This window comes from Pangasianodon hypophthalmus, chromosome 3 (assembly GCF_027358585.1).
Source record: "Pangasianodon hypophthalmus isolate fPanHyp1 chromosome 3, fPanHyp1.pri, whole genome shotgun sequence".
Classification (NCBI taxonomy): domain Eukaryota; kingdom Metazoa; phylum Chordata; class Actinopteri; order Siluriformes; family Pangasiidae; genus Pangasianodon; species Pangasianodon hypophthalmus.
Window position 1 is genome coordinate 15,298,359 of NC_069712.1, and position 22,357 is coordinate 15,320,715.

Below are 22,357 nucleotides of genomic sequence, written 5' to 3' on the forward strand. Positions count from 1 at the left end.
GTTATTTAGCTAATAAAACTGAATAATCATTGATATGGTGAAGCTTTCTGTAAGGGGTCATTTATTTAACATTTAATGAGGGAGTCTTTGAATAATCAGTAGGTTTCCACCACAAGAGTGTTTAGAACAGAGGAATTTGCACTTTCTGGTTTCTGAGCAATATGACGAGCTGGATAAGAAAAAAAATAGGCTGGTGAGGGAATGACTATAGCTGCTATAAGGTAAGTGATAACAAAAATTGTCTCGTGGACGTTTCACAACATTAAATGTAACCATAAACGGTTAGAAAGCATGTGTTGTTCACTAATAAATTAATAATTGTAATAGTTTACAAATTGCTGAGGTATAAGAGGAATAAAAAATGTGCTGTTCTGTGCTGTTATTGTTATTTTAGGGTGCCCTGTGTTGTTTTATTCCTTTCTTCTTATTTGGTAACATTACTGCTCTGCCCTAAAACAACATAAATTCAGTTGCGGTTTCAGTCACAATGTGGATGAATTTATGTATTCTATTCTTGATTTTTTTTTTTAAACAAAAGAACAAGCTGTAGCCAGTCTACAAAAACTCAGTACATGTAATCATAAGGAAACACTCTTGACGTCACGTTTAAAGTCTGCTTTCCTTCCCTTTAACTCATCATCTGATTTCTTTGCAATCAAGACTAAAGAGTTTGGTTACCAAGTCACACCCTGTACAACCTCACGGCCCGACAGCTGCTGTCAGACTGACAGGTCAAGTAGCCAATGCCGTAGCGCTGTTACTGCAACACCAGGAAGTTTCCTCTTAAACTGTCCAATGGCAAAGTAAGAAGAAGGCGGGACTTGAGAGTGTACTTTCGGAGTTCTGTGGCTAGCTAGCTAGCTGGCTAATTAGTTGAAGAAATACGAGGAAAAAAAAAAGAAAACAACAAAGGTGGCTCGTTTGTGAGCTAAATGTCATACCGCAGCGCAGATGTACCGACAGCCACGAGAAAGTGCGGAATGTGGGAGAGTGACTGTACAGCGCTGAAAATAGGCCTGTTTATGATGAACGCCGTCGTCGGAGCCGTGAGCTCGGGAGCAGCCGAGGGAGGAATCTCGGAGGTAACGTTAGCCAAAGCAACACAGCTCGCGAGCCAACCCACCGGCTTCACCTCTCCTCTATTGTGCTAGCTCCCAGATAGCTCTCTTACTTCAAACTCTTCTGAGAATGCTGTCAGTCAACAAGATACAGCAATTTCTTCTTTATATGCGGCACTTTGTGTCAACTCTGACTTTTACTGCTCAGAGTTATCTGACACTTTAAAAGTTGGTGTGTTTTTTTTTTTTTAAAAAGCCGTATAACTCTATAAAGAGTGCTAGCTTAGCTAACAGCTCAGTTGTTATTCAATAAACTAAAAAGGTTTACAGTTTGATTGAGTCTCATTTTAAACACTGTAATGTCTTATCCTTGCGTGCTAACTCGACCTTCTTTATCTGAGCTGTCTTATTTCTTTTGTTTACGACAGCTCAGGAAGTTTCCTGTGTGTCTGGAAGTTTAGATTACGATACCTTCGAAGTAACATTACTCTATGTCTGTTTACACAAAGCGACTCTTTGTGTCAGGAAAGTGTTATTACTATTAGGAGTAGGCCTAGCAGGTGTGAAAACATACTGCCTGTAGGTATCTCTCTTCAAAATAGCTGTAGACAGACGTTGTGAGAAGAGTCAGAATCGTCCATTTTTTTATCTGTTTATGTTGGCAGATGATCATTTTGTTACACTCGAGGCCTAAACACCATGTACACAAATAACACCATGCACATTGACACATACCTAGATAGAGCATAGTCAAATTAGAAGTTATAGTCAACTTAGCTGTAGGCTGGCAGACGTCTGGGGGAAAATAAACTTGTCTGAACATCCTGAACTGACATGAAAGTGTGACACATAGTGTAGCAGTGCTTCCCAAACTGGAACTTCTAAACAGAGAAGAGTGTTCAGAAAGTTCTTCCCAAAATCTATTGTGGGAAAAGTGTATCTGATGCTGACTGTTTGAGATCCTGTCCATCGGTTTAAAGGGTGTGGATCTTTGTGGTAAAGTAAGATTTCACCCTAAAACAACAACATGTTTTGACGAGACAACTCCAGGAAGTGCTCACGTAGTGACACTGATTTTACTAGAGCATGTCTGTTCCAGCACCATGCATATTTATTTCTGCAGCCTTTTTTTTTTTTTTTTAAACTGTATTTTATGCTTTTGAGTATGAAATATCACTTCAAGTTTTGGATTACACCATCTGTTAGTATTTCCTAGGCTTTATGATTCAAAAGCAAATTTTTAAGTAGGAACAGTCTGTAAAACCGAGTGTTTTGCTCCAGTGTTTCAACTCAGTTACTCGCAGTGGTTTGCTTGATTTACAATTCACCTGTTCTTATTATACTTATACTGCTCTTATGCTGATGAAGTATGGCTGAGCTTTGAATATTCTGTACACTATGAAAAGTTATTTACACTGACAGTGCTGATAAATTCTCAAATCTGGTTGCTCAGAAGTAGGGCTGCAACCAGCTATTCTTTTGATAATTGATTAAACTATCAATTATTTTAAGAAATATATTAAAAAACAATAATATTTATTTAAAAAATGTTTATTTGCAGCATTTTAATCAAGAACTAGGCTTAATTAAATAACAGATCACTAATGACAGTGCAGTATTACTTACATTTATCAGTGGCAACATGAGAGTGCTTATGTCAACCAATGAGACATCCAGAATAATGCAAGGTGAGGGTTTTTTTTTTTTTTTCTGAATGCACACACTTTTTTTTGCAACTACACTATATGGCCAAAAGTTTGTAGACCCCTGACCAATATGTGGTTCCCCAAATGGTTGCCAAAAAGTTGTCCATGAAGACATGATTTGCCAAGGTTGGAGTGGAAGAAGTCGAATTGTCTGCACAGAGCCCTGATCTCAACCCCAGTGAACACCTTTGGGATGAACTGGAATGCAGACTACAACCCAAGCCTCCTCACCTGACATCAGTGTCTGACTTCACTAATGCTCCTGTGGCTAATGGGGCAAATTCCCACAGCCATGCTCCAAAATCTAGTGGAAAGCCTTCCCAGAAGAGCGGAGGTTATTAAAACAACAAAGGGGACTAAATCTGGAATTGGATGTTCAAAAAGCACTTGCTTCATGATATGAGCTTTGTTTCAAAGTGAGAAAACATTCGTCCTGTTGACTAATCATTAATTTGAGGGCATGTTCATTTTCAACCTGAGTTGTTGTTCAAATCTTTGGTCAGAGTAGCACAAGGTAATATTTTCAGATAGGGCAGGAATGCTTGAAGCATATGACCGTGAATGTGTGATACACTTAGAAGACCGGATAAGGCAGGAAACCCAAAAGAGTAGACTGTGGTTAATAAGCATGGTTCAAGCATGTAGACTGTGCTTCCATTGTTTCTTACTTTGATCACAAACAAATGATTATGAATCAAATATGTTATTCAGATTAAAACATAAGTTAAGTCATTAAGTCAACAACATAGAAATAATGTAAAGTGTTCCCATACTTCAAGTTTCAAGTTTATTTGTCATATATACAAGTGTCAGTGACAATGTACATTGAAATGCTTTTTGTGAGGCTTAGGCAGTCTACAGCAGTACAATAATAACAACAGAAATAAATAATAAAGGGCCAAGCAAGACAGAAATTTAAGAGACAGAAATATAGAATAAAGATTACAACAGATTCACAATACAATACAATAACAATAAAAAGTATTTTTTTAAAAAAAGTTTGCTTTCTGTGATAGCATGTGCCACCATTTCTGTCAAATGCTTTTTTTATTCTAAATGAAATGATGTAACATGCCACAGCATGCATAACACAGTCCAACTATTCAATAATGAGTTCAATTTGTTGGCATCTATTTGTATTATTTTATTTTATCAATTTTGTAGATCAGTTTTGTCGATTGTTGCAGCCCTAGTCAGAAGATATTGAGTACTTTTCTATAACAACGTGGCAGTGACAGAAGTGCTGACTTGCATGGCAAACTATACACGTAGTGTATGCCTAATAATAAATGGATTTAAAATGTGTTTTTATTTAACAAAGAAATACATTGGTCTTTTCTTGATAACAAGTGAAGGAACAATTGTTCATTTATATTTACATTTATAGCGTGTAGCACCTCTATCAAAAACACATGAGTGCCAAGACAGAGAAGAACCTTGATGCATGGCTTTCTTGTTTCCTGAGGGATGATGGGTCTAATCAAGAAGTGCTAGAGGCTCTGAGCGAGTGTGCCGCAGAGCAAGGTGTGAAGCTTTGAAGTAGGCGGGCACTGGTACATTTATAGCTTTGTAGGCAAGCATCAATGTTTCAGATCTGATGCGGGCAGCTACAGGAAGCCAGTGGAGGGAGCGGAGCAATGGGGTGGTGTGGGAGAACTTAGGGATGTTGATAACAGCTTGTGCAGCTGCATTCTTGATTAGTTGTAGAGGTCAGATGGCACATAGGGGCCTGCCAGGACCAAGTTGCAGTAGTCCAGTCTCAGAATCACAGTGGACTGAACAAGCACCGGGTTGTGGATAGAAATGGTCGAATTCTACTGATGACAGATTTATAGCTGCTACAACATAAAGGACAAGTGATCATTTGTTTCACAACATATATAAAAACTGCAATTTGTTCTAAATTAATAAAAAAAATTTGTAATTTGTAAAATTTAAAATTTGTAATCTTCAGCACCTTGTGATGTCCTGTTACAGGAAAAAAAAATCAGGGTAGTAATGGCCATCCACACATCACACCACCTTGTTTTTGATTATTTTCCTATAACAGCATGGCCTGTAATATTTTATTTAATACTTAATTTTTTGCTAGAAGAAGCTTGTATGTGTATTTGGGTTATTTTTGCGGCTCAAATACTCGCCTGCCAAATGAGTGAGGCCAATAAGTCCCAGGAGCTGATTGTGTCTTTATAAAGCCCATGTTTGTGCCCTCAACAAAATTCAGTGGCAGCAATATGAGGTGATGAAGCACTGAAAAGAAGTTAAAACTCGAAAGCAGACTGAAGCATTGTAACTGACACTACTTTAAAAATGCTCATTTTAACCCAGTGTGTGAAAAGTGGCTTTGCATACAGTTAAAGGTTTATTGTCATCAGGCTATTAAACTGTATTTTTAATCATACACAGTGATAATGCATTTTTATGATAATCTAATATAAACAGATTTTTTATTTATTTGTTTACTTATTGGGCATAAGCACCTAAATGAATGAATGAAGTCACGGACGAAGCTGGTGTGAATTGAATGAATGAGTCACGGACGAAGCTCAGCCTGCACAATAATTTCTTAATTTCATCATTTTTGCAGCTTGGCAATGAAATTCAGTTGAAGTTAAGTATGTGGACACCTGACCATCAAACCCATATGTGCTTTTTAAACATCCCATTCTGGATGTCTCCTTTTGCAATAAACTCCACTCTTCTGGAAGGGCTTTCCACTAGATTTTGGAGTGTGGCTGTGGGGATCTTTGCTCATTCAGCCACAAGAGCATTAGAGAAGTCAGACACTGATGTTGGGCAAGAAGGCCTGAGATGCAGACTGCCTTCCAGTTCATCCCAAAAGTGTTCAGTGGGGTTGAGGTCAGGGCTCTGTGCAGGCCACTCGATTTCTTCCACATACTTTTGTCCATATAGTATATTTTAGGGTTCTGCACACGTCATTCAGGAGCACAAAATAAATCTATGTAAAACTATGAAAGTGAAACAAAAAAGGATTTCAGGAGTTAGGAAGCCATTGCTGCAGCTTTGCAAGTTACATATTAAGACAAAAACAACAGCTGACTTGAAAACTAGTTTTTCACTAATATTTATAGCCTACTGCCAAACCTTCCACCAGTACTTTTGTAAACTACAAAACTTAGACTTAGGTCGAATTATTGGTGATGTCTCGCTAGTGTCTGTGGATGTTTTTGTCAGATAGACCAGCGCAAAAATGTGATTTAACAGCGTGGGAGTGAATAAACCCTGCTTCCCAGATGACCTGACAATCACGGTCCTCGCCTTAGGTCAACTGCTAACATTTTTGTAAAATGTGCTAGTAAAGGAACGTTTCTTTTGTTTAATGCCAAAAATGATTGCAATAAGAGATAATACAGCTTAAAATAATGTCTTTGCAACATTTAAATGAAATCCACTGGAATTGCTCTTTAAAGGTGATTGGCTGCATTGCATTGACTTTGAGGACCGAGCTTTTTAAGTATCACTGTTATAAAAAGTAATTATTTATCGTCGTCTGCTAGTTTCTCAGCTTTGCTCAGGCCAGAACATCAGTTTTTTACCATATGATATTGCTTGATGGAAGACTGAGTGATTTTTATTATTGCTTTCAATAAGTAAAATATGCAACTCTGAAGACATGAAGAGTAAAACCCCTTGAGTATAGTGGGTGTAAAATTTTTGTCTGTCTTCGTGTGTCCCAAGTGGCTGATAGACTGACAGGGAGAGGCAGAACTGTCATCCTGTTTACTTGCATTCCCTGGCATGGATCACTGCGTTCTAAATGCTGGGAGTGGGGCATGTGCGTGTGTGTGCTTAACTTGAGAATAGCCATCAGCCTGTGAGTGCAAACTGCACTGTACTATGTGTGGCTGCAGAATAGCCCGGACTTGACCTTCCTTTTGTGTCTAACTGTGTCTGTAAGCTAAGGTAGCCCTTCATTCTCTCGGGAATACAGTATGCCTTTTCATACGGCTTTCCACCAGGTAATCCGGGACTGAGCTGCGATGTCCTTGTTAGTGTTATTTTAGCTGGCAATGATGATCCTTGTGTAATTATGCAGATTATTTTTCTGTAGTATAATAATGATTTGTGGTGTGATGGCTGTGCTTGATAAGATATTTCAGTCAGGTGATGCTGACAGTTTAAACAGAATGGCTTTTTCAGGATATCATGTCTCACAACACAAAAATGCTATTGAAACATATTTGCAAATCACTATGCTTGTGGCATTACTTTGTGTAAAATGTCCCAGGGTTTATATATGTGTGTATATATAGGTTTATTTGCATCCTTATTTTTATAATGTCTGGTTTGCAGCCATATTTATTTGTGAAGTGTTAGACAGTGAAAACTGAACTGAGTCCTTTTTTTATTATTTAATTTTTGATAATTGTTTTGCAGAGCAAGCTGCTGTGCGTCGGCGTGAACAACCAGACCTATATCTGTGAGTCGGGACACTGCTGTGGAGAGTCTCAGTGCTGCAGCTACTACTATGAGCTGTGGTGTAAGTACTACTACTGCTTTCTTATTGTTTAGAGTCAGGTGAGTCTATAGTAATTGCGATGTACAGGTTGTGAGTGACGCAGCTTGTGTTTGAACAAACCGTGCCCCAGCCCAGTGTGTTTGCCACAGGATTCTTCTATACTATAAGGAAATTTTGAACAGAGGAATGTAGGAGTGGCAACAGACATACACCTATGCCAACGAATTTTGTGGATGACCATTTGTAAACTTACTAATTTAACACTGGACACATTATTATATAGGTTTTCATTTAATTGATTTATGAAGTTAGAATAAGAATAAAGTCCATCACTTCTGTCTTTGAATTTAATCAGCTGTAAATTATTGGCATTGTTGTCACTGGAGATTCTCCATTGAATATCTCTTACAATAATTAAGCTTAGATGAAGTTAATAATTCTTTACCAAAGTTTTAATCACTGATTTATGAAGACTTTCATAACATTCAAAGATTAATTATAACTTGTTTTGAGCATTTTCTTTAAACTCATGCTACTTGTTTTTTTTTTGTTTTTGTTTTTACCATTTACTGCATGAACTCATATAGATCAAATCAAATCACAAGACACATTTAATAATGCTAGTCATGTAACTCTCTCTGGGATCAGCCTCCCCTCTCAGCATGATATAATTATTTATTCCTGATATGGAAGTTAAAAGCTGATCTTACATAAGCACTTCTGTTTTCAGTTTCTGTTTATATTCTGCATTTTAACTCTGTTAGAGAATGCAGGATATGACATTGTATTAATGTAGTGGACCTTTTCTCTGTAATGTTTTTCATGGGTATTAGATTCAGTCACACATTATTAAGGCAGGTTAGCATCACACAAACATATTGAAAGACTTAAATTATTTGCATAACTGATTTATATTTTCAACAAGTGTTGATATCACATATCACATATGTAGCTTTAGTGGATGAACTGTGCAAAACACTTCAGGAACTCAGTCACTTCCAAAGGGGTCCTTATCACATTTCTCATAATGTTCTACTAAAACACTAATTTTGCTTAAGTTTAGACCATAGTATCCTAAATTACCTCAGCATGTTTGCACTGATTGTAGCACCAGTGGAACTTTGGAACTGCCACTGCGTGTGACGATAAGCTCATCTGTAGAAGGATGCAACTTGCTTTCATGTGACTGACTCCCTCTGACATTTGTTGCTCAGTGCTGTTCACACCCACTGGCAGACCTGCAGTATTATCAGATTACCGTAGAGACTAAGATATCACAGAGACTAATCTCATCTCTGTGATAATTATGGCATATCATCTGCTGAGTCAAGGGCTACAATTTGTTGTTTTTCATCTAGCAGCTAATACAGCTGGTCCAGACGGGCTTGTCCCAGTGTAACTCAATCAGGTCAAGTTCCTGTAAACAGATGCCTTGAGCCTCTCTATTTGGAGAAGTAGAGCCCACTCACCAGAAATGGCTGCGCTTTATTGGGACAAACGTTCACACGCTTGGATCTCATGATGTCATTGACTTAAACTGGCTTTTCCATTGGCTAGCAAGAATTCCTGCTCAAAGTTATGCACATTCTTCACTAGTGATTTGATGCCAGTTGTGTATCCAAGCATATTCAGGAGGATGTATCATTTGCTATGGGTGGAATCACCACTATATGAAAATATTTTACTTGTCTTTGTCTTTAGCGACTTTACGGTAATTTAAAGCTATCCCGCTATTCCCAGTCAGTCCAGAAAGAAACATGCTATATGGAGATGCAGAAAGCTGTCATTTTGGTTCAAGGTTTTTGTTCATTAATGCTGAAATTGACTTCCCTCAGAAGTGGGAACTTGGATGACAGAATTGTTTTCAACCTCCATGTGTTCAAGCAACAAAGTGGGGGGGAAAAAACCATGGACACCTCCATGTTTGTCTTTTGTTAGCAACAAGCTAGCTGACTGTGGTTAGTGATGTATAGTATATAGATCTCCTTAAAAACACTGTATAGTCAGTGTTACAGATTGGCTGTATGTTGATTTAAAGCAAATACGTATATATACAGCATAACACATTTAAGGGCAAGAGGTACTACTTTGTTTACTCTTCATGGTGTGAGCAGCCATGTTAATAAAGCGTCGCTTGCTGAACTTGGGGTTTAGGAGACTATCCAGTGTTCCTGAGTAGGAATTCTGAGTTGGGTGGTCGTTTTTTTTTTTTTTTTCCTATTCGGGTTGGAAGTTACGACTTTGAATGCAGCATAAAATTTTAACAACCCATCACCATTCTTACTGTGCAAGTTACAATATCAGTAGTATCTTTCACACTTTATTTTACTCTGTCAATTTTTTGGCTAGTTATTTGCATCACAGTGCCTAAAAATAGCATAGTACGCTTATTTGATAGAAAGATTTATTCAGATTATTTTGCATTGATTATGTGAACTACAGTGTGACATGTCAGCGTTTGCCTTTTTAAGTAACTGAACATTAGATATCATTTACATTTCCTCAGTATTTTTAATAAAACTGTGATGTATGCAATAACCTAATATGCTGTGATGTAATGGTAGCAAGATTTTTAGAAAGATTGCAGGAAGAACATAGCTAATTGTAATTGATGGAAAGGAAGATCCACTTATCTGTGTTAGAAATGAACAGGAAATTCTTTCCTATCTTAGCAAAACTTGTGTGAAAGGATCTGTGTGTGTGTGTGTGTGTGTGTGTGTGTGTGTGTGTGTGTGTGTGTGTGTGTGTGTGTGTGCACGCGCATGCGTGTATGCCTGCCAGTACCATATTTGAAAGGCTTTTTAGTATAGAGGGTAATAATTTAAGCTTTCCGCTCTTTCTTAAAACCCCACAAAATGGTAGATATGGTTGTTTTCCTATCAGAAAGCACTTACATTATTTAATTAAGCTCTTTGTCTTGCTATGAGTTGGCTTATTTGTTTACCTTTTGCACACAACCATATTAGTTTAAGGTTATTTATATTTATACCACAGTGCTGTTGGATTCTCCAACGAGAAAGTGTGGATTAATTTTCTATAACCACATAGCTCCAAGAGTAGTTCCACCTGTAACATAAGTGTTAGGTTTATATTAATGCACTTTTTTTTAAGGTTATCATTTCTATAGTAACAGCTCATTCATAGGGACTTGAAAGACAGACACTCCACATAGCCTATGCCTAATAACAGACGGATTAAAAGGGTGTTATTTAACAAACAAAACAAAATCATTAACGAAGAAGAAATAATCATCGATATGGTGAAGTTTTCTGAATATTTATGGAAGGAGTCTCAGGTGTCAGCACTTTGTAATCATCAGTAAGTTTTCCGCAATGGGAGTATCCTTCAGGACAGAGGACTTTGTGCATTTTTTTAGTTTTAATAATTTCAGTTGAGAGAAAGATACAGGTTGGTGAGGGCATAACCTATAGTTTCTGGCTGTTATAATATGTGATAATTGGCACTGACTTGTCGCATGGACGTTCCATAATATTGAAATGTAACTGTAAACGGTATAAAGGATGAATACATATGAATAAATGTACAGTAGCGGCCAAAAAAGCATATTAATCTATTTTTAGGGTTCTGGCTGGTCTGGACTGTCATCATCATCCTGAGCTGCTGCTGTGTGTGCCACCATCGTCGCACCAAGCATCGCCTGCAACAACAGCAGCGGCAGCATGAGATCAACCTCATTGCTTACAGAGAGGTTCACAACTACACCTCCCTGCCCTTCTACTTCAGTGAGTAACCTGATGATTTCTGCGTCAGTTTTTTCCCCACATTTCTTTGCCTGTTCTGTAGGCTGTTATATTAGTATATCACTCAATATCTGTGCTTTTAGTTGTGTTGAACATCTCAAAACAGCAACATTTAGGCTACAAATCAGGATATCAGGAAACTGTAATGAAATTACCTAATAATAATAATAATAAAACTTTTTATATAGGCGCTTTACATAAACAGAATCATGTATAAATACAAATGAAAAAAACTTACCAACAACTTCATAAAATAAATCAGATACAAAATTAATTCAGCAGTCAAGTAAAGCCTAAGCCAAAAAAATATATGTTTTAGGATAAGATTTAAAAATACCTAATGTCTGTGCATGCCTGATATCATCTGAAAGTGAATTCCATAATTTAGGAGCATAAGAAGAAAAATCTGTATCACCCATGGAGCGTTAACGAGTCTGAGGGACAAGTAAAACGCCAGACTGAGAAGATATACTAAGTAATTAAGAACAGTGTAAAGCAAGATTGATTTTAATGTTGTCAGTCCAGTCAAAAATGATGGAACATAGTTGGTTTTCTTTTGAACAGTAACACACCAGAAGGCACCCAGTTTAAAAAAAAAAAAAAAAAAAAAAAAAAAAGTCAATAATAAATTGATTATTAAAATAATACATATGTGAATAATCACAAATGACCAAATAAGAAAAAAAAAAACCAAAAAACTCTAGAGCATGCAAAGTGTTAGCATGTTGTTGAAACAGAGCCAATAATACCATTCAAGAAAAAGTAATCATTGAGAAAACTATGAAAACAAAATTTTAAATAAATAGCCATAAGGAGTTATGCAACAAGTTATGCACTGATACAAATACATCAGTAGTTTGTAGTCTTTTGTAGTTTTTCACTACCAGGGTAGAAACAAGATTTAAAAAAAACCCACTGTTTTCTCCAGTTTCTTATTTATAACCTGTCAGTAAACCTCACATCTCTACTTGACCCTTTAAAACAATATTTTTATGTAGCCTGATTTTCAGTGTTCTCTAAATAATGATGAGTAGACAAGCACAAAGATATGTTTTTACAGGATGTGAATTAAATAAGCCTGTGCTTCCAGTAGATGTACCAGTAGATGTCACTATCTCTGACACCCATCCAAAGCCCCAAATTTTAAGATTTTAAAAATGCACATTAGTAAATATCAGGAATGAAGAAGCTAAGAGATAACGCATTCTAAGCTTGTGGGATTTTTGTGATATTTTAATGAAATTTGCTGGATGTATGAATTTGTATGAATTTTTTGTTCATCAGTTTAGATGTACAGTCAGGTCCATAAGTATTTGGACAGTGACACAATTTTCGTAATTTTGCCCCTGTACACCACCACTGCTTCATGGATTTGAAATCAAGATGTGATTGAAGTGTAGACATTCAGAGGCCCTCAATTTTCACAGGCTCAAAAGTAATTGGACAATTGACTGATAAGCAGTTTAATGGCCAGGTGCGGCCTGTTTCCACATTATTTCATGACAAATTAAGGAGATAATAGGAGTTGATTCCAAGTGTTGAGTTTGCATTTGGTAGTTGTTCATGGTAACTCTCACTAAAAGAGTCCAAAGAGGTGGCGATGCAAGTGAAGAAGGCCATCATTAGGCTGAAAAACAAAACAGACCTGTCAGAGAGATAGTCAGTCTACATTCTTTTGGCCATGTACTGTATGTTCAACAAATATCTGATCTAAATAGCAAACAGTATAACTGGATCATTGCTATTTCAAAAAAAGATCACATCTAAACAAGGAATTGTTTAAAGGTCTGCACTTCATTCACTGCAAACACATAATTGCTTCATTTCATTTCCATTGTGGTGGTGTACAGAGGTAAGATTATGAAAATTGTGTCACTGTCCAAATACATATGGACCTGGCTGTATATAAGGGGTAATCACCAAAATGGCCAGGTATAGAATGCATTAGTTGTGGCAATTTAAGAAACGTTACTTGACAAACTCTCCCATCCATTATTTTGCTTTCAAGGGTTTCTGCCCAGCTACCTCTTACCTGCATATGAAGAGGTGGAGAACAGACCTCCGACTCCTCCTCCTCCATACAGTCCCTCTCAACCAGGTCAAAGCACAGATACAGTCAGCCCTGAGCAAACCAATGAGCTGTGCCCATCGCTGCAGACAGGCTCCACAGCCGCTGCGTCAGAGAGCAACTCCACTGTGCACTGCATTGAAGAGACCAATCGGCCTCCTGCTCATCGGCCATCAGGTGATGCGCACAAACCGTACATGAGCTTTGAAGAGGATAGCCAGCAGCAGCAGGTTGCATCAGCCACTTCACCTGAGATAACTAAGAATGGCAAAGAGCCCTCAAAGTCTGGTGATCAAGGGCTTGATAGTTGTCCCGAGATCAAGGACAAGACAGTGGGGCGCCATAGACGCTTTACCGGAGACTCAGGAATCGAGGTGTGTGTATGCAGCCGCGGGCCAGGGGAAGGAGAGGATGAGGAAGAGGATGAAATGAAGGAACTTGACGGACTTCTGGACAGAGAGGACTTACAGAAGCAGGACTTCTGTGATAGTTGCAATCCCCATAATGATGGCCTTCAAGGGCCAGGTGATGAGGAGCAGGGCTTTGCTGGCCCAGAGAGGAGCCTTGAGCACAGGGAGCCTCCACTTCAGCGTCTCCCTATCAGCCTTCAGTTACACACCATCAACGAACAGGAGGCTCCTCAGCATGGCAACAGTGCAGATCTCCAAAGCTAAGCACCACCACATACTAAAGTGACTCTCTGTGGTTTGCTAACTCCCTTTACTTTCTCACTGTACTGTTGCTTTGGGTGTGTGTACATGTGTGCTGGAAGTGTGAATGTTATGCGGTGTTGTTAGATTAATCTAAGAATCCAGCAAAGACATTTTCACAGGCTGTTGTCAAGGACACTGCAGAAAAGAAATTTATTCATTGGCTAGGCTTATAAACATTGCTTACCATTCTGAACAAGGTGTAGGTAATTTTATTTTCCACTTAACAGACCCAGTAAGGGTCATTGCTCGCAGTCAACAAACCAGGGGTTTCAAAGGCTGATGCCAATATTTAAATAATGAGTGATTTAGGAGCTACTGTTGAAAGCTGACATTGTTTGTACAGGGAAATTCAGTAGAAATGTTAAACTGGAACTAATTTATTTACACCCCAAATACACACAGATTTTTGTCATTCAGTTTGTTATCCCCCTTTAAGTAAGGTTTTCATAAAGTTAGACAAAGCTAATACCACAGTTTTCACAAACGACTATGGAAACTGGCTGCTAGGTGTATACACAAGATGTTTGTTTGTTTTCGTTTGTTTGTTTTCTTGTTTGTTTGTTTGTTTGCTTGTTTGTTTGTTTTTTAATCTGTATAATATTCCAATTCTATCAGTCTAACACTGTCATTGGTACAGTGCTTTATGAAGTGTTCACTCTGTTTGTTCCAGAGCTGTAAATCTGAATTTTATCATGCACTATATGGCCAAATGTATGCGTACACCTGATCATTACACCCACATGTGGGCCTTCCCCAAACTGTTGGGGAAGTCTGAAGCACACAATTATATAGGATTCCTTTGTATGTTGTAGCATTACAATGTCCCTTCACTGGACCTAAGAGCCCCAAACCTATTTCTTTACGACAGTGCCATTTAGCCAGAACCAAGGTCTATAAAGACATGGTTTGCCATGTTTGATGTGGAAGAACTCAAGTGACCTGCACAGAGATCTGTCCTCAGCCTCAGTGAACACCTGACTGTGCACCAGGCTGTCTCACTTGACATCAGTGTTTGACCTCACTATTGCTTTTGTGGCTGAATGTGCAAATCCCCAGAAGAGTGGAGGTTATTATAACAGCAAAGGGAGGACCAACTCCTTGTTAATGCCCATGGTTTTAGAATGGGTACATATGGGTGGTCAGGTGTCCACATTCTTTTGGCCATGTAGTGTATATTCAACAAATATCTGATCTAAATAGCAAACAATCTAACTGGATCATTGCTATTCATTGCAAAAAAAAAAAAAAAAAAAAGATCACATCTAAACAAGGAATTTAATGAGTTAAAGAGGAATAACAAATCTGATATTTGAATATGAATATTTAGCCATGCTACTCTTCTCAAAGGCACAAGATCAGTGGTGTCCAGTCTTATTCGGAAAGGGCCGATATGAGTGCAAGCTTTCATTCCAGCCAAGCAGAAGCCACACCTGAGTGTACTGAAAGCCAAGATCCGCTGCTTAAACAGGTGGAATCAGGTGTGGATCCTGCCTGATTGGAATGAAAACCTCCACAACCTCTGCACAAGATTATGCAATGCATAAATGCAAGAAAGAAAAAAGGAATGTGAGGAATGTCTCTGCAGATCACGCAGTACTGAAGCAGTCTTCCAGACTGCAGAACTACTGTGTAGCCTCCATTGGTTCCTGTCAGTTAATGTATATTTCTTTCTCCCCTCTTAATGGACACTGTCAGAGGTTAGACATACTGTAATGGTGCCATGGTGGCTTGGTAAAGCTTCCTTTTTTGGGATTAATTTCATTGGTATATATGCTCTTAAATTTGGCTGGCCTTACGTTTCTTTTTTTTTGTGTGTGTGTGTGCATGTGCGTGCACATATGTGGAATAAGCTTTATGACTTTTTTTTTTTTAATAAGTAATACACTATAAAGAATCTGAGTTTATCAGCATTGCATTCAGTAAGTGAGCAATAGTGGCTGGCATTAGTTAAGCAGAGCAGTTCAAATAAAAATTGCATATACTGTGTAGTAATAATTTCTGGTAACATGGCTTGCATATTTTGGTGCCTTTGTTGTTTTTCATTTACCTTAGTGGAATATTTCAACAGGATTCTTCTATAAATCAGAAGTCAAGGCCAGTGTGGGTTAACAGAGCTTTATATACCGAGTCGTGAATCAGAGTGTATCAGGCACTGATTGCTATAACTGTAACGTATCATGACTGTGTTCTCAGCTGAATGGTTAACTTGATTAAGGAGTAAATGTAATTTCTTTTTCTCCATACCCCAGGTTTTAACAGAATAGCCCTGTAAAGGTACTGAGTCAGTAATATATTGATAATCTTTTTTTTTTTTCCCACTTTGACAGTGTAAAGGTGCTATAAACAGCAGTTTATGCTGATCACAGAAGAGGTTATACAGCTTTTTTCTTTAATTGGAGCCTGTCCACATAGGGTAACTTTTGGCTTTGAAGCCCACAACGTTAATGACCATTGTCTTCGTATCCTTTTAGTGTGGTAAAACTAAAAACTTTTTTTTTTTTTTTTTTTATTAAGGTGGTAAGGAGGATGTCAGTTTTTGATCTACTGTGGCAATAGAGACTGCTCAATGCTGCTCCACTGCATTCCTACACTCTGTTCTCTGTGTGTGTGTGTGTGTGTGTGTGAGTGAGAGAGAGAGAGAGAGACTGAGAAGTGATTTACAGTCACTTGTTCTTTGAGGTAGTGTGTTTATTTGACCTTTGGTGTGAATAATCAGTAAGGCTTCCAGTGATACAGGGTGTTTAGATAGTGCTCAGTTCAAAGGGCACACGTTGGCCTCAGAGATAGTGCCAGGCACGGGTGTCTGAATAAGTGGAGGACAAACATCTTAAACAAACATTAGACATCAGATACTGTAGCTTCCTTCTCAAGCAGTGTTTGCTGGAGACAATAGTTTTGCAAACAAATTAAAACAAAACCTTAAAGACTTGTTTAAACATTTAAAGATGTAATTCCCTTGTACACCAAGTCTTTTGTGTTCGGAAGCATTCGTGTGCCATTTTTTTTTTTTTTTTTTGGTTATTGTTGGTGCTTAAGGGTTATGTACTCATGTGTCCTCTTCATTTTTTCATTTTATATCTTGAGACCAAAAATACATATTGTTTAAAAAGAGGAAATCAAAATTAGTTGATCATTGCAGTATGATTTTTTTTTTTTTTTGCCTCAATAATTTGTCATTGCACTGTTTTAAATTAATGCAGTGAGTTTGTTTGCTCGAAGGTGACGAAGGCTTTAGAAGCCAATTGCTCTTTAAGTTTAGCTCTGACACAAGACCTGGTACTATATTTTAGTTTTGTATCTGTAATTGCCTTTTTATAAAACTGCATTTTCTGCTATGGGTAACATTTTGTATAAAGCCTCAATCAAATGAATGAGTCAATGTACATTACAAATAAAACACCTTTAAACACCATGAAATTGTTTTGTGATAACTGTTTACTCATGGTTATATTCTCTAAATTCAGACAAATATGACAAACAGGACAACACCTCTGAAGCCTTTGGGGAAAAAATGAAAACTGTTGTTCATATTGTGTAAATAATGAAATCAAAAGCCACACCATGATATTGGCTTGTGATCTATAGCTGATTAGCTCATTTTTCTCTACTGAACATCAAAAAGGATTATATTGCATATATTACACCGGTTATTTTCTGGTCAGTTTGGCCCAAGAATAAAACATAAAACTAGTGAAATATCAATCTATATATCAATACCAACTGCTTTTTACAAAAATAAAACAAATTGGTTAATTCACTTATTATTACATTACCTTCATGTCTTATTTACACTCATACCTGGTTACATACACCTGCTAGTAGGAGCGACTCCAGGCATGAGAAGTGGGTTTGTGTGTTTTTACTGTTCCCCAAAAACAGATGTATTCAAGACTGGCCATTTCCAAAATTATTTACTATCTCAGCTGCCCAAAGTCTATACAACCCATTAACAGTATATCCATTGCTAAGTTGCAAACTGAACACAAGGGTTAAGACAATATGTAAAAACAAAACTCTTTTGTTCTAATTTTTTTTTTTTTTTTTTACTAGCAAATCTCTGAAAATAGTCAACAGTATAAAAAGAACAATTTACATCTTAGCCTGACTCAGACTCTTGGCTCTGTGGCTTATTTTCCCAGCCTGGCCTGAGCCTGGCAATGACTTTATATTTCTGGGGTTGAAGAACAACTCCGAATTTGCCCTGCAGCTCGGGCAGGGGCTGACCAGCGGGTACCTCCAGAGTGAACCTTTGCAGAATCCATGACAGGAAGAGGAAGAGCTCCAACTTGGCCAGAGCCTCACCGAGACACACACGCACACCAGCACCAAATGGTAGATAACTGAGTGATGGGCAGCACAGACTGTTGCCTTCCTCATCCAGGAACCGCTCTGGGTGTGAAATAACGAAAGTGTGAATTAGGTAAAACCTCCCCAGCAGCAGAAACATTGTCCTGGAGAGTATGTTACAGCCCACAATGGCTCTAGATTGGATACTTAAACAGTTATAATAGTTTCTCAGTTCTGTTTTTACTTACCTGGATTAAATAGTTCTGGGTTTTTCCACTCTTTTTCATCGTGGTGCAAAGACCACAGGTTAACGATGACTCGTGTCCCTTTCTGTACACTGTACTCTCCTATACTGTAACACAGCAGACAGGATTAGAGATATACGCATGTCTAAACGATGTCTAAGTGGCAACATGTTTCACCTGTTTTAATGTGAGTACAAAGTGATGTGGAATTACTTAGCGTCTGAGAGAGCTACGTGAGGGATGAGAAGTGGTGAGACTGGCTGGATTCGGAGCACTTCTCTGACGGTGGCCTCCAGGTAGGGCAGATTTCTTCTGTCATTAGCCTGGGGGTGCCGATCCCTCCCAATCTTAGTGTCCAACTCCTCCTGAATCTTTCTCTGAACCTAGAAACCATACAGAGAGAACAGGCTGCTTATATAATAAATCACTTTCCCACTGGCATCTGTGTGGTGCATGATGGATCATCACCATGGGGTCATCCAGCTACATTAGTAATGGTTGAAAGGAGATATTGACTAGAATAGTGCTGTACATTTTTAAAATCATTGTTATTTTAAATTTCATAACTAATTAGACATGATAACCAGTTACCTGTGGATGATGTATAAGATAAAGAATGGACCACTTCAGCACAGTGGTTGTAGTCTCCACCCCAGCGCCAAAAATATCCCCTACAGTCATGAGTAGATGATCATCAGTAAGCCCGACAACATGAGTGCTTGTGTTGTTATTCTCCGAGCTGTGTTTGGCACGCAGTAGAGCATCCAACAGGTCTCGCTGGATGTTATCGCTAAAGTCTGCCTGCAGATGGAGACATCTCAAGTAAGGTAAAGTGAATATGCCAGAAAGTGAATAAAAGCTATGTGTAGACAGCTGTACTTTACCTTGTGTTCATCATATTTCTTTTGAAGCAGTTTGTCTCTAATGGAGACACAACACTTTAGAATTCTGAGGTCTTCATTTGGAAAGAACTACACAGAAAACAAGGATTGGTTTGTAGATATTCGGATGTGAAGTGTGTTGTATATGCAATGGTGTGTTACGTTTTGAGAGAAAGGCTCACCTGGAGCCACGGAAAGATATCCACCAAACTATCCTTGGCAACTGTATCCACAATTCCCTGGCTGTACTGGAGCATAGCTTCAAACTCAGGATCTCCACGTTTATATGAGGAGCTAAAACAGAGGGTACATACTACGTTTGTGACAGCACGGGTCAGCTCCGGCGCCAAGTCTACTGCAGAGCTCTGCAAGCTGGTCAGGATTTCACACATAGAACTCGCCTCTCGGCAAACTAGGAGGAATAAGAAGAAAGATGATGAGTGTTACAACTTATATATACTTCTCAAGACTATTACCATGTCCTTAGAATGTGGTGTGAAGGGATTGTTAGCTATAGAGTTTTACTATATCAGATGTTTATATGTTTTTCACTTACTTATTTTCTCGATAGATGCAGTTCCCTCTCCAAACATGCACAGAGCCCCATGTACAATTTTTCGATGAAACTTCCATGTGGGACTATAGTCAGCAAATGCTATGTCTTTCCCATCTCGTGTTAAAATGTCTGTAGTAACCTTGAAAAGAGAAATTTAAAAAATGTCTTTTTGTCTGGTTGCCCATCACTGTAAAACACTCCACCTTGCTCAGAAACAACATAATGGTATGAATTTTTTGCTAGGAATCTCAGACTGATAAAGGTTACTTACAGTGCGTGGTCTTCCTGCAAATATTTTCCCTTTCTTAAGCAGGACCTCTTTTGCATGGAGATGATTGTTGATGATGATAACTTTATGAGAGCCCATCATAAGCGAATAAATACCTCCATATTTCTTCTGCAGCTGCTGAAAGAAAATATGCGGAGGGCTGTCGCTCCTTAGGCTCAGAAGACTCCCGATAATTGGGAGAGAAGGAAGGTTTGGAGGAGCTCTATCATCTAACAGAAAGGCATGGATTTTCCTCAGATAAAAGGCCACTATGATTACTGCAGCAAATACACAGAAACAAATAAGCCAAGCCATCCTTGGGTATTCAGTAAGTTCAATCAGTCCTACATCAAGAAGTACACTGGCACTCCACAGGCTGTGAGGAAGCTTACAAGTGTATTTTATAGGCCTTCTTCAATGTCACCTCCTTGAACTCTGAATATTTTCACCTCAGCTATCTTTAACAGTCAATGTCAGTTTAAACTCAAAAGAATGGCAATAGTGCAAAACGTGCAAAACACTTTAACAAACCAAATATGCAAAAGCAATAAAAAAAAGCAACGGCAAACAGAAGAACACAACAGCAAACAGAACACAACAGCAAACAGAATAATGCAAACAGCAAAACCACAAAAACAAAAACAACAGAAAAACCCAAAACACAACAGCAAAACCCAAAACACAACAGCAAAACCAAATACACAACTGAAAAAAACAAAAACACAACTGAAAAAAAAACACAACAGCAGAACCAAAAACGTTCTGCAAAACCCAAAAGACAACAGAAAAACCAAAAACACAACTGAAAAAAACAAAAACACAACAGCAACACCAAATACACAACTGAAAAAAACACAGCAGCAACACCAAATACACAACTGAAGAAAAACACAACAGCAAAATCAAAAACGTTCTGCAAAACCCAAAATACAACTGAAAAAAAACAAAAACACAACAGAAAAACCAAAAACACAACTGAAAAAAAAAAAAAAAAAAAAAAAACACAACAGCAAAATCAAAAACACAGCAGCATTTATTTTACTATTAAAACAAACGGAAAGGGCGGGGTCTTATTGAACGTCACGTGCTCGTTTCTGATTGGACACACGGTATGACTCTCACAGTGAAAAGGAATACGCTTTTTCAGTCTGCCGTTATCTTAGCCTAGCGAAAACTGTTGTATGATTTTAAGTTATTTTCTTCTGTTTCACAAACTGAAAGTTGTGAAGCCGTTCCGAGCTTCACTGCGGTTAAGCCAGCCGCTCTTCCTGAAACCACAGTTAATAGCCGCACGTAAATTTTTGGGCGCGGCTTTTAGATATTTAGCGGTAATAGCTCTGAATTCGGAACACTAACGTCCGCGAGCTCTCACACAATCAAAAACAACTCAACTTTCTACAAAACGATAATGTTAAATAAATCAGTAATAAAATAAACACACATCAATTCACAGTATCTGTGAGTATACAGGCTAAAAGTTTAAACTGTCCATTTTCTATTGAATCAAAATAGCCGACTGGTTCAGTTACACTGACAGATCCAGTGATTTTGAATTGCAATTAGCTCCTTTAACATTCTACAGTAAAATGAGTTCATCTGTGTTATGAGCAAGGAGCAGGTCACTTTCAGCTGATGTTTCAGTAGTAAGATGAAGTAAAATATTAATATTTTGGTGTCAGAGGCTTCGTCTGTGAAATGAAGCATCTGCACTTTTTAAAATGTATATAGGTAAATCAGTGCTTTGATTTATAATAATAATAATAATAATAAAGCCTCTTAACTGTAGTTTTTTTTTATTATTTACTTTTATTTGGCTTAATGGTTTATAGTCTCTTTAAAGTCTCTTTACCTATTTCTTAAATGTAAAAGCGTAAATATAAAAGCTTTTAGCCTGTCTAACCACAGATACTTGTTATGTGTTTGTTTTGTTACTGATTTATCTGACTATAATTTTGTAGAAAGTTGAGTGTTGATTGTGTAGGAGCTCGCGGACGCTCCTCTTCCACTTTCGGCGCTATTACCGCTAAGCGTCTAAAAGCCGCGCCCATTAAATTTACCTGCGGCTATTAATTAACTGCGGTTTCAGGAAGAGCGGCTGTTTAACTGCAGTGAAGCTTGGAATGACCGAAAAAGCGTAGTTCCTCTTCACTGTGATAGTCATTCCCAGTGTCCAATCAGAAACGAGCACGTGCTGTTCAATATGAGCCTGCCCTTTCCGTTTTGAGCTGTGTAGGGGTGGGCGAGACCACTCGTTTTCTTTTCGATCCAATACCAAGTACTTTCACGTCTAGTATCGTGGATACCGATACCGATACTTCTTTGTTTTGTGTGTAC

At 38.1% G+C, this 22,357-nt stretch overlaps 2 protein-coding genes across 4 annotated transcripts; one reads left to right on the forward strand and one right to left on the reverse strand.

The window, feature by feature from the left end:
• Nucleotides 1-675: 675 nt before the first annotated feature.
• wbp1la (WW domain binding protein 1-like a) lies at nucleotides 676-17,203 on the forward strand. Of its 2 annotated transcripts, none has more exons than XM_026939277.3 (4): nucleotides 676-1,082; nucleotides 7,163-7,265; nucleotides 10,826-10,987; nucleotides 13,014-17,203. In XM_026939277.3, the coding sequence occupies exons 1-4, from the start codon at nucleotides 933-935 to the stop codon at nucleotides 13,745-13,747; spliced, it is 1,149 nt and encodes a 382-aa protein (XP_026795078.1). In that variant the 5' UTR covers nucleotides 676-932; the 3' UTR covers nucleotides 13,748-17,203. The 2 variants fall into 2 exon arrangements, with proteins under 2 accessions (XP_026795078.1, XP_053088695.1); XM_053232720.1 differs by lacking the exon at nucleotides 676-1,082 and adding an exon at nucleotides 1,674-6,744.
• Nucleotides 17,204-21,024, reverse strand: LOC113542020 (steroid 17-alpha-hydroxylase/17,20 lyase). Of its 2 annotated transcripts, XM_034302813.2 has the most exons (9): nucleotides 20,416-21,024; nucleotides 20,027-20,253; nucleotides 19,756-19,894; nucleotides 19,382-19,611; nucleotides 19,203-19,289; nucleotides 18,910-19,119; nucleotides 18,532-18,701; nucleotides 18,322-18,425; nucleotides 17,204-18,175 (listed from the first exon to the last, which is right to left on the reverse strand). In XM_034302813.2, the coding sequence occupies exons 2-9, from the start codon at nucleotides 20,123-20,125 to the stop codon at nucleotides 17,883-17,885; spliced, it is 1,332 nt and encodes a 443-aa protein (XP_034158704.2). In that variant the 5' UTR covers nucleotides 20,126-20,253; nucleotides 20,416-21,024; the 3' UTR covers nucleotides 17,204-17,882. The 2 variants fall into 2 exon arrangements, with proteins under 2 accessions (XP_034158704.2, XP_026795071.3); XM_026939270.3 differs by having other exon boundaries at nucleotides 20,027-21,024.
• Between the last annotated feature and the right edge of the window lie 1,333 nt (nucleotides 21,025-22,357).

Excerpts from the sequence above, each read along its gene's own strand:
- LOC113542020 (XM_026939270.3), bottom strand. The coding sequence starts at position 20,338 with ATGGCTTGGCTTATTTGTTTCTGTGTATTTGCTGCAGTAATCATAGTG. Across the intron at positions 19,895-20,026 it reads TTGCAGGAAGACCACGCACT|GTTACTACAGACATTTTAAC; the intron begins GTAAGTAACCTT and ends TCTCTTTTCAAG. Across the intron at positions 19,612-19,755 it reads TGCATCTATCGAGAAAATAA|TTTGCCGAGAGGCGAGTTCT; the intron begins GTAAGTGAAAAA and ends TATTCCTCCTAG.
- wbp1la (XM_026939277.3), top strand. The coding sequence starts at position 933 with ATGTCATACCGCAGCGCAGATGTACCGACAGCCACGAGAAAGTGCGGA. Across the intron at positions 7,266-10,825 it reads CTACTACTATGAGCTGTGGT|GGTTCTGGCTGGTCTGGACT; the intron begins GTAAGTACTACT and ends ATCTATTTTTAG. Across the intron at positions 10,988-13,013 it reads CTCCCTGCCCTTCTACTTCA|GGTTTCTGCCCAGCTACCTC; the intron begins GTGAGTAACCTG and ends TTTGCTTTCAAG.